The sequence below is a fragment of the Peromyscus eremicus genome, chromosome 3 (genome assembly GCF_949786415.1).
Source record: "Peromyscus eremicus chromosome 3, PerEre_H2_v1, whole genome shotgun sequence".
Taxonomy (NCBI): domain Eukaryota; kingdom Metazoa; phylum Chordata; class Mammalia; order Rodentia; family Cricetidae; genus Peromyscus; species Peromyscus eremicus.
This window is the reverse complement of record NC_081418.1, coordinates 27,422,376-27,434,843: the sequence shown is the minus strand read 5'-3', so window position 1 is coordinate 27,434,843 and position 12,468 is coordinate 27,422,376. Positions and strand designations below refer to the sequence as shown.

Sequence of the window (12,468 nt, the reverse complement as noted above, 5' to 3'; positions counted from 1 at the left end):
TGACTTTGGGTTATGGTCATAGATGAATATCTATAAAAGAGGAAAGTAAGCTACAATTCATCTGAAAAAATCATTTTCCCCAGTCATTTGTGTAAATATCCAGTCTTTCTTATTTGTAACTCTTGATGTTTCAGAATTTATAGGCCATAAACTCTTAACCCCTTTTTTAAAAAAAACATCCTGACAGTAAATGATTAAGGAAAAATTTCACTGCCTGATATGGAATATTTATAAAGAATAAAACATGTTAAGTTTTACATGTATAACATTTTAAACACACACACACACACACACACACACACACACATATGTATATAGCATACATGTGTGTGTTTCATCTCCAGGATTTTCCTCAATTTTACTCAGCTTTCAACCTTTCCGACCCTGCTTTGTGCCACAAGAGACAGATTTGAACGAAGCATTAGCCTCCATGCTCTCGGCCACTGGTAATCCTTGGAGAACGCCTTAGCAAAGCACATAATCAACCCAATGATTTATGGTATTGTACTGCTGCTAGCAAGGTTATTAGTTTTGTTCCTTGAACAGGTCTCTTCAGTACATACCCCATGGCACTTTACGTTTTTAGTTCTTATGCTCATGTCCCTTCCTGTGCCTTTAGAAATAGGAATAGCTATTATGCAACTGGTCTGAGTTTGTTACACTAGCCATGTGACATATCCTTATTTGCAGTTTATAAATAGACTCGTGGGATTATTTTATATGAGTGTGTCACCTACACCCTATTTACTGGGATCCTAAGTGATCTTTTTTATCTTCATGTGAAAGAAAGGTACTTGAGAATGCTTTATCAATACAAAGGGAGAGGGAGATAAAAGTGTGAAGCTTAGTTTTCAAAAGCTCTCCTTATGCTAAAATGCTCATCTGAGCAGCTGGAGAGGAGCAGGATAACTTGTTAAAACTGAGAGCTGTGGGCGTGAGAAAAAGGATGTTGTGCCATTACGTGGAAATGACCATGAATTCTGATTTTTCACTTTACACAAATATCCACGAGAATGAGGGCGGTAGTGGGTTATTTTGCTTGCTTGCTTGTTTTATAAGCTTCATAAGCACTTGGTCTGTGATCCTCCATTCACCCATGGGCAGCTCACTAATAGAGGAACACAGGAAGATGGCAAAGAGCTCAGAGAGGAGTAACACAGTGATTTAAAAAGGAGGAAAACAATGTAAAGTTGACAAGTAAGACGAGATTAGGACGATGAGGTCATTGTGTGTCAGCAACGTGGTGACGAAAGGGACACGCCAGCTGACTCCGATTATGTAAAGCTTATCAACTCTAAAGAAAGGTGGTGGCTACCACAAGTCAAGAGAATACTCTCCATTGAAGAGGAACAGTCGAAAGGGAAGAGTTCAAATCAAGTAAACAAGACCATTTTCTAATGTGCATCCCTTTTATAATTTGTAAAGCTAATTTTGCAGACTATAGTCACTGAAAAATATATTGATAAACCAAATTACAGATATCTCCCTAATATGACCTATATGGGTTATCTACAGTATCATTGATTGATATGTAAGTCAGCCTTTCACAAGGGACAAACATGATTGTCTCTATTAGGACTACTTTTGTGCATCATATTTCATTGCTCACACTACACTGAAAAAATTAAACAGAAAATTATGGAAATCTACTGAAAGTTGTAGAAATATTAAGCCACAGAAGCATAATATGGACCCAGGGTCTTCATCTCTATAAGTCAAAGGATAAATTACATGTGAAAAGAATTACATCGTTACTTCCTTTACTTGATTATTTTCATGCTTGTTTGGGTACTTTACATTTATGAAATGTTTTGTTGCCAATTCCTTTAACTACCTAATGATGTACTTTATGTACCTTGAAAAATGGCTATTCCTAATCCCCTGATTTGCAATAACATACATTTGTCACTCTGAAAATATTTATATGACCCATATCCATCCCAGCTATGTAGATGAGGTAAAACCTAAATAGTTTCACTTTATTATTGTACTAGATGCCATCCATTTCCAACTTTGGAGAATAAATTTTCAGTCACAGAATTTATGCAATTAAACTTATACAATAAGTTACAATATTTATGAAGTTGTCATTTGAAAGACAGGGTGCCATTGCATCTTTTGATTTTGAAAAAAAAAACTAGTTACGTCTTTTACTTTATATTTTATATTTTACTTAAGTTCAAACTGTAGATATTTTTAAAGTACCATGCTCATCATGTTTAACATTTCAAAAAGTATCTCAGTAGCTAAAATCACTACAATTTCTTTTGAAACTTTCCAGGAATTCTCTCTACACACACACACCTCTGCACATTTATTTTTCTTTTTCTACTTAGCTTTTTAATTTTTGTAATGACTGCAAGGATTCTATCTTTGTTTGTAGCATTATTTATATCTTTCCTTCATGGCAGCCTTTCAGTAGTATTTAGAGACTTTTTAAAAATAAACTTTTAGGCATGAGTACACAGTGACATTAACTTGTGCACAAGCTCCCATCATATTAGTAGGACAGCTATTTCACTGGGCTAAGGCATATGAGTATTTTAATTTTTTTTCTAGTTTATATCTTACTCATTTTTAGCACCTGTATTTGACCCCCTGACAACCAACATTTGACACTGTAAATCTCAGAAAATGCTAACTAATTACTAGCAATTTGTAGATCTCTCCAAGTTACAAACATTCATACATTCCCTTTCTAATCTTGTCTGCTTCATTGTTTCTGCTTTTATGTCTCTGATGTATTTAAATTTTATAGCAACTAATTAAAGTAGCCTTTTACCTATAATTTTAATATTTTAATGACAAAAATGATTATTTGATGTCTCGAATTGAGTTCATAAACGAATGCAACTTTTTAACATTAAGAGTTAAATCTGGAACATCCAAGCCAGAGCAGCATGGACACTATCATATAAAAGGTCTTTGGAGGCAGGCTAGCATAGTTTACAAGCCATTGGACCTATTTATAGAGCTGACTTCTTTTGCAATGTCAACTGTAACCTTACACTTATTTTAAGCCTCAGTATCTCAAATATCAGCCTCTACTAGCTGTACAGTTTTCTCTTATTTGATATCAGACAGCCCAATGGAGCCCGCTGAAGTACCTGGTCAGATTAGCAAAGATAATTTTTTAGAAGTTCCTAATCTGTCTGATTCTGTGTGTGAAGATGAAGAGGTTAAAGCGACCTTCCAGCCTGGCTTCTCCCCTCAGCCAAGCAGACGAGGATCAGGATCTTCTGAAGACACGTACCTGGACACCCCAACTTCAGCGTCCCGGAGAGTTTCCTTTGCTGACAGCCTTGGATTCAGTCTTGTGTCCATTAAAGAATTTGATTCTTGGGAATTACCAAGTGTTTCAACTGATTTTGACCTAAATAGGGATGTCTTCCACGCAGAGGAATATGTTTTATCTCCACTCTTTGACTTGCCCTCTTCAAAAGAAGAGCTTATGGAACAACTTCAGGGTCAGAAAGCAGTGCTGGAGTCAACTGAACACCTCCCTGGGTCGACAAGTGTGAAGGGCATTATTCGAGTTCTGAACATTTCTTTTGAGAAGTTAGTGTATGTGCGCATGTCCTTGGATGGCTGGCAGACACATTATGACATTTTAGCAGAATATGTTCCTAATTCATGTGATGGTGAAACCGACCAGTTCTCTTTTAAGATTTCATTGATTCCTCCTTATCAAAAAGATGGCAGTAAAGTTGAGTTTTGCATACGCTATGAAACTTCTGTTGGTACATTTTGGTCAAATAATAATGGCACCAATTATGTATTGGTTTGTCAAAAGAAAAAGAAAGATCCAGAGCCTGTAAAACCAGTGGAAGAAGCTCCTAGCAGACAAATAAAAGGCTGCTTAAAGGTAAAATCAAGGTGAGGAGATGTTTTTACATACTTGAAAATTTCTAAAATGTCATTATTTTGCAGGTTATAAGAAATAACAAACCTAAAAATCTGCTGGTTGCTCATAAAAATAATGGTGTTAGAATTAGCAGGTCAATGCTATTTAAGTAATATCACTCTAGTGTTCTAAATTAAGAAAAATGAGTGTGTAATACAGTGTTGGTTGATGAATGTACTATTTGCTTGAATTCAAACCCTGAATTATGGAGGATTCATTTATGAAATTATTTTATTTAGAGTATATTTATTTTCAATGATTCTTAAATCCCCTTACTTCACTTTGAAGTATATTTAACTAACATAAAATTGTATTTCAGTATGTACCTGGTGCTCAGAAAATGTGTAAATTTTTTTCCTCCAAAGCTGCAATGGTGATTTTAATGACTGAGGGGGTTATATAAAGATGTTTGGAGCAACGTATACTAGATTAAATCATAAGAGAAATGAATTTAATAATGAACTAACAAAAAGATAATTGTAGTGATGTATAAATCGTACATACCATTTTATAATTGTAACAAATATACCATTATGGAACACAAATTAGTGTAATTTAGTAAAAGTAAGTGGAGCAGAATAAAAAAAATGACCCAGATAGAAATAAGGATATTCAGCTCTACAGATTAGAGTTTGGGGATATGACCCCTCATTAGTAACCTTGCGTATCTGTTAATGTTGAAAAATAGAAGTAGCCTTCAGCATGCTCTGTAGTACAGAGCTGGCTAATTTCAGTGACACTAGGTTAGCAGATAAAACATTCAGGAGCAGGTAGACCACTGTCTGCTCCTCATTGCATCCCAAAGGAAAAGCCCCCATTCCTCTTATAGCAACAGGCAAATGTTTGGTTATTCTCTGAGAGATTCATCCTAACTATCCCTAAACAAATAATTCAGTAACTTCACCAGAAATAATTTAGCACGATGAAATGGGAACTGGGTAAAGAATGAAAACACTCAGAATCCAAGTACAAAATAGAAACTTTTTACAAGTTATTTTGAGAAGACATTAATAACTTTGTGTTTTAATGGATAAAGCATTAAGTAGTAATTACTCAGTTTGTTGATTTAGTGGATTAGTGAATTAAGCTCATATAGGGTAATGCAATTCAAATATATGAGATAATACTGTTTTAATTTTATGTTCAAGTCACTTGAAAGAAGCCTAATCTACTATGTGAGCTATGCCGACTTTCTCACTCCAAATGAAAGTTTCATAGTTTTATACTTATATTATTAAAAGAGATAATAAAATCATAACTTCTATATATGCTAAAATAAAAACTGAAGTGTTTGTGATAATATTCAGTAACATTATCTACACACAAAAAAATAATTCAATGAATTCAAACGAACCTTTGCACAAAAACATATGCATTTTTAATACTTTATTGAATGCTTTTTAAACATTCAGCCAGCCACTTGCTGTGTCTGTTAGAGCTAACAGGATTTAAGAAAGGTAAAAACATTTGGCCAAAGAAGCAGTATTTAACTCAGTAGGTTTTTCTGTGAGTTAAAAATGCAGCTTCACAATGTCAAGCAGTACATTCTGATCTGAGTTCAGAAGGTCTTCCGGTGACAGGCCATATTTCACTTGATAACCAGAGTAAACAGTGGGCAGCTGATAGGCCTAGGCCCAATCATGCACTCCAGCCACAATATCATTGGGGACATCTAGCTATATGTATATAACCACGTACACCTTTGTATTAAGAACAGTAATCATCAGTTCATAGCAGACAGCACTCAGTTTTTAATATTGCTTTGGAGAAAAAAAAAGCTGAGAAAAACTAAACCACAAAATGGTCTGAAGGCCTGTAAAGTTTCCTAATGAGTTATGAAAATGGAAAAACCTCTTTCCTCCAAAACCACAAATACATTTTCTGTACTTCTATAACTTAAAAATGACCAACGTAATTCAAACCACATTTTGAAGAAAGCATTTGCCTCTGGAGGAGGCTTTCTGTGCTGTTTCAGTCCAACATGAATTTTTACATCTGATTTATATACCACTCAAGATGGAGTGTATAAAGGAAATCCTGACAGATCCTCAGAACAGCATGTGCCATAATAGAATATTTATACAGCTTTTCCATGATATAATTTATATGCAATGGGCTTTCAAATATTTCTCGAACTCGTACAAGAGAGCATTATCAAATTTCTAAATGAATAGTGCAGTTGGATTTAATTGGGAAGAATTTGGTTAAGAAAGAAGAGGGCTACCCCGTTAGTATTATTTTTAAAAATCCTCCAATGGTTAAAATAAACTTGTACTCATTTAATAAAAGATTATAGCTCCAAAGTACCCTTCCTACACCCAAAATAGTTGTAAGATCTGAAAGGTCTTTTACAAAAAATTCTGTACTCCCTCCCTGTGCTGTTTGATGGAGGACAATTCTTTTGTGAGGTAAAAATTGAATAGAAATATGCGTGAATTTGTGTTTCTTACATAGATCTTGCATAGATTAAGAAGAGTGTGCAAAATAACTGAGTTAAAATGAAAATTAGGCTGTCCTAGTGCACCGAGCAACAACTAACTTCAATTTCTCTTAATACCAAAGTTAATTTGCTGTCGGCGTCCCTGAGATTGTATTTTCTGAAAGTGTCAATAATCCCTTCTAATAAGTACAGAACAGACTGCAGGTGCACATTCAGAGAGGTAGGATTTCTGTTGTGTCAATCACCTACACAGGACTGATGTTTTCTTTGTGGAATTTTTTCTCAAGTTGGAGTTTGTAGATGTCTTCTCTGGTGTGGGTTGTCTGCTTTCATTTGAGGTTTATTATTCTATATGATTTGAAATATATAGAGAGAAGGAAAATCAGAGTTATCCACAGACATGTGACTGCAAGTGACCCAGAGTATCTAATATCAGTGAAAGGTATGCATCAGGAGGCATCTCTCGGATGTCACCACACATGCAGCAATGGGGACTGTGCTAGTGAGCAAACTGAGCAGATGCTTTAGTGAGAAACGTCATTGATGCAAGTTATATTCAATGTCCAGATCCAGGTAAGCTAAAAATAGAATGCAGATGCAGTACATTACCTGAAAGCTTAAAAATTAAACATATCTAAGTTTAAATTCCAGCTTTTCCATAGACTAGACATGTGGACTTGGGCAAGTAGGATTGATTCCTCCTAGGTATAGTGCGAGTAGCAACAGTCTATTGGGGCATATTCTTGACACTTGGCATAGTTTCTAGTTCATAGGAATTTACTAGTAAATTATTAGAAGTTCCAGTTAGCTGCTTGAAACAGGCCAAGACTAACTTCAGCTTTAGGAAACTGTAAAACACACACTAAGGCTCAGGTTGCTCCAAATTGCAGGCTTGCATTTTCACAGCTCCTAGATGTTCAGGTGGAGAGCATTCCTTTGTCTCTTGCAAGATTCTATTCAACAAGAAAAAACTTAAAGTGTCATTTTTTTAGATATATTTGATCTTATATTTTTGAGTATATTAAAATAGGAAGAAAACTTAGTAGCAACTGCTAAAATTTCTTCATTTAATAGGTGAAAATTGAAGATCTATTCCTTTTCTTCCAAACCGTTGTGGGGGGTGCCATATGTCCCAACACACATGTGAGCATCAAAGAACAACTTCTACGAGTCAGTTTTTGCCTTCCTCCTTGTGAGTTCCAGGCCACTGAACTCAGGTCATCAGGTCTGGCCACACGTTTTTAAGCCATTTAGCCATATCTCCAGCCCTGAAAGACCATTCTTGAAGGGGTAAAAGAGGCATTCTTTTGGGCATTGAACAAGAACATATTTTAATCTAAGTAGGAAAAAAAAAGGATGTGATAGATAGCTGCCTGGCTGTGGATGTCTTTTAAGAAGTCAGGTTAGCCTAGTAGGGATATCATCATGGCCAGTATGAAAACTAAATGGTATTGCATCTCTAAGAATTCCAAATGAATGCTGAACACATACAAGTTAAGCATCCCAAGCTCTCAAAATTGTCACCACCACCATCAACAGGTCTTCACCTGATACCTAACTTCCTGACCCTTGGCTTGCCTTGTTTCTCCTGACATCAAAGATTTCCTTGTTCAGATTCCCAAAGGATTCAGTGACTGTCCATTCAGGGCCATTGTGTCAGGTCCTCTGTTACCAAGCAGCAATAGGAAACTGGTAACTAAGGCAAAAGTACTTGGGCCTTTAAAGATATGGAGAAACTCCAAGAGAAAACAGCTCAGAGGGCAGAGAGGAGCGTGGGAGAGAGAAAAAAAAAACAGCAAAGCCAATCTCATATGCTGTGGGTATACAGGGGAAGCCATAGACAAACAAATAAATATTTGTGACTTGGGCTTCTTAGACTTTAAGGTTAGAGGAATGGCCTTCCTGGCACCTTGTTTTTCTCCTACATAACTGTCTAACATGTATTCTCCACTATACACAAGATGACCTCACCTGGCTTTCTATTTTATTAAGTGAAATCAATTTATTATTCTAACTAAAGAAACAGTATGCATAGGTGTTGAATGGTATTTACGACTTGGCCAGGTGACTACAAATAAAAGCCCCAAGTGGCCTTAATGCCAAGAAAAGAATGATTAGTCTTACTTTTCTTCATGCTTGAGGAATAGAACTAGGCACATGGAGGTAAAGGAAAGAGAAATTCTTTCTAAAGTGTCGCTTTAAAAATACAGAGCGTTTGTCTCTCAGAACAATAAAATTGTGAAAAGGAGGCCAAGAAAAGCACTAGAAAATGGCTATGAGCTAAAGCCATGGTGTATGTTCCAGTCACAGCCATTGGACTGTGAGACTTCCTTAATTTACACATCCCACATAGTCTGCCATTCTGGAAATAGTCCAAAGCAGTGTAAATAGCTCCATGAGGCCTCTGGGACCTAATGTGTTCCATACCTAGCTCATTTTGAATACATACTAATTGTGGAAGCTGGGCCTGTTTAAGGGGAGGGACCTCTGGCAAGGCCACATGGAAACATAAAACACAGCTGCACAGGCCCCTCAAGAGGGTGCAGAGAGCTGCCAGCTGCTTGACAGTGAGAGGCCAACCTGCTGACTGTCCTTGGAGACCCACCAAGGCTCCATGGCTTCCTGGTGTTGTGGAAGTCTGCACTCTTATAAGCCTAGACTACTAGATGAGTGTGGATTTTTCTTCTGCGAGATGAAATGAGCAGGAGGTTGTCCTGAAGTGTTATTTAAAGGAGTCACTGTGAAAGTCATATCTTAAGTACCTGTTCTGAGTATCTGACTCCATCTTCTTTACTGGAGTCCATCTTCCACCTGCAAGGTCAGAGAGAACTGCAAAGCTATGAACCAGACCCCCTACTGTCCCCCAACATATGGTGGTGTACCGTGAAGTAAAAGAAAGTAATTTTTCACTTTCTTTTCAATCTGTTCCTGTATTTTACCCCAAACACCAATAAGAATAAAATAGGCAGAATGACTTCAGCAAACTTCAGGTGGGTTTGATGGTCCAGAGTCCTATTGGACTTACAAAGGTATGCTGTACTTTGACACCTACTGTAGTGCTGTTGCCTGAAAGGTGTATGTACACACACACACACACACACACACACACACACACACACAAAGCCGTCGTCTCCATCTCTTCAGTACAGACACGTTTCATAAGGGTTGTCATATACTCACCAAGATCAGTTACACAGAGATCTTTGGGTTTGATTAAGATAATGCAAATGGAGAATTTTAAAGTCCAGAGTGCTATTGGGTGCAAGGCAGATTTGCATGGATAACTGTGGCAAAGGTTGGCTCCAGAGTAGTCCTGTGTATTTGGCTTCTAAAAACAGTAAGGTACAGTAGAAAGCGATTTCTGGTTTCCTCTCTAATTAGTTACTGTTTGAACTTGGAAAAACTGTATCTTGCCTCCATTTTATTAAGATATAAAATTGGGATTATAATACTATTTTTTCAGAGCTGCAATAAGAAACATATTAACTCACACACAACGCACCAAACCAAGTTGCTGACATTTGGAGATATTCCAAAATGGAATCTCAGTGACAGTGGTGATACATTCCACAGTTTACCACCTTGAATGTGGCCTAGCTCTGTACCCAGGGTTAATGGTGAACTGCTTTCCCCTCATTACCATTCCTCTGCCACCACCCAAGGTAATATAAATAGTTTCTAAATTAGTCACATTCAATAAGCTCTTGACACTAACCAAGAAACCTCAGGATGTTGCTTCTGTGGAAAAAAATGATTTCCAAATCTCAGTCACTTGTAGGCTATTCAATATAAATATCTACATATATAGTTACTATATGTATAATATGTAATTTTACATATGTTAGTCACACCACACACACATGTAGTCACATTATACACACACATTTATATGTATACATAATATAATACATAGTATATGTGTGTATTTATGTATATGTGTGTGTATTTGTGTATGTGTGTGTGTGTGTGTGTGTGTGTGTGTGTGTTTGTATGGAACGGGGATATTAATCTTTTTGGAAATTGGAGTTTAGGTAATTTTTAAGATGAGTTATAATTAAAAATGCTCTTTGGATCAAACAGCTCTAGCTACACAGACTTCACCTTGCTGTCCATTTATATTTATGACTGAAGGATTAAATTTGAAATTTATATGGTTCCTTTATGCAGAGAAAATATATTATGCATCCTTGAATCTATGTCACCTCTGAGTTTTAAGTAACAAAAATTTTCTCAGACACGGAGTTCAGATCTGTCCAAGCTCTCTTCTGATGCCTTAACGAACATGTTCCTATCCATAATTTGTTTTGAAGGTTAATCATACATCTTTGTGTTTAAAGACCAACTGGAAATTAAATTAATGATTTGGACTAATATTCTATAATTTTTGTTTACAAAGACCAAATGTGTATTCAACAAGTCTATCATCAGAATGTGTGATATTCTCTCCCTTTATGTTCTCTGCACATTCAGTGCTTGCCATAAGTGGCAACTACACAGGAAATTCTAATACTGTAAGAAAAAATTGTCCTGTGTTTGAGTGATGAGCTTGAATCTTACTCTTTTTGAAGTTTATAGAAGTAATTAAGGTCAAAATAGTTCAGCCTCAAATTGATATTTGTATGTCTTGTTAAGTAGTGAAAGACACAAACACCAACTTGCCCTCTGACAGCACCAGAATACCAAGACTGCAGTGGAATTCGGACTTATCTCACATAATTCAGCCACCATGAGACTTTACTTATTAACTGTAGTCTAGGGTAGGAACACTGAGCTCCTGTTCTTAAAGATTTCAGCAAATGTCTTTGTCTAATTTCAAATTGTATAACATTGTTCAGAAAATGAGGGGAAACTGACAAGGCACACTGTTGGCATCTGCTTTTGGAGATGAAGATTTTTGTTTTATAAAATACTGATAACAACTTAATTATTTAAAGTACCCAACAGAAAAATCATAACCAGGCACAACAGGAAAAGTGATACATTCTTTAGCAAGACAAGATAATTACTTGATTTAGTGTAAAGAAAGTTATGGTCATCTTTTTGTTTTCATTCTTTTTCTCTTTTTTCCCTTGTTTTGTCAGTATTGGGTGCTCAAACCAAGGGTCTTGTGCATGGTTGACTCATGTTCTACACTAAGCAGAATCTCCTGAACAGATTTCTGAATGATTTTCATTGGGTCAAATTGTAGGAGAATCCATCCAATCCTACTCTTTACTTTCAAACAGAATAATTATGAAAGTTGCCAAGTCTCTATAGTTTCTTCTTACTACTTTCCTGGGAATATTGTGTTATTCAGCAATAAGTTTGATAAGGAAGTTCTGTGACTGTAATATGTCTATTCATAACACTTCATTTTTAGTCATTCAGTTATTCCGGCTTTCAGTTGAATTAAATACTGGAATCTCTAAGATTACAATTTTAATTTAAGCAGGTATGTTTTTTTTTATCATTGATTTCTATTTTCCATATTAAGTGTCCTCTATAATTTTAGATGTTTTCCTTGAGATCTGAACCAATAAACATGTAAACTAGTTTGCAGTGGCTTAATTCTGTGTCAGAGAAGAATGAATCCATTAGCCCATCAACTGGATAAGGTGTGAATGACACTTCCATTACAATGAACTGGTGTTACCAGATCCAAAGACTTGGTGGCACGGAGTGGGTCAGTCTCAGCTGGCTAAGGAGGTTTCCCAGTCCTGCAGTCCATCACTGACTTATTAATGACAGAGCACTGTTATGATGGCATGTCCTCTACATCTCAGAGAAGACTTCATCTTAGGAAAGAGAAAGCTAAAAGTACTTCAGAAGATCACTTAGTTTTGTTTTCAATCTACACAAAAACTGCTGTATTAGAATAATTTAAAAACTCTTAGAAAAATATGGAATAATTTAGAATAATAATTATGCTAGTTTAGAGATATCCAATTTTAAAATAAAATTTCCTCCAAGAATGTAATTATGCAAGTAAGACATTGAAGACTGTTTTGAATAAATTTGTAAAACTCCAAAGTTTTGTAGAGCAGATGAAATTTAAAACGAGTAAGTACATCCTTCTGTGGGAAGTTAATATTGAAACTTCAAGTAGAAATTATTAGAATATATGTAAAATTTCCTGACTCCCCCA

The 12,468-nt window shown here is 36.0% G+C and overlaps 1 protein-coding gene across 2 annotated transcripts in view; it reads left to right on the top strand.

Moving 5' to 3' along the window:
* The first annotated feature begins 3,088 nt into the window (after nt 1-3,088).
* The window catches only part of Ppp1r3a (protein phosphatase 1 regulatory subunit 3A), a 38,188-nt gene continuing 28,808 nt past the window's right edge, over nt 3,089-12,468 (top strand). For both annotated transcript variants that reach the window (XM_059256521.1, XM_059256520.1), the window contains exon 1: nt 3,089-3,876. In XM_059256521.1, the coding sequence (XP_059112504.1) occupies nt 3,089-3,876 (788 nt within the window). The remainder of the gene's footprint in view (nt 3,877-12,468) is intronic.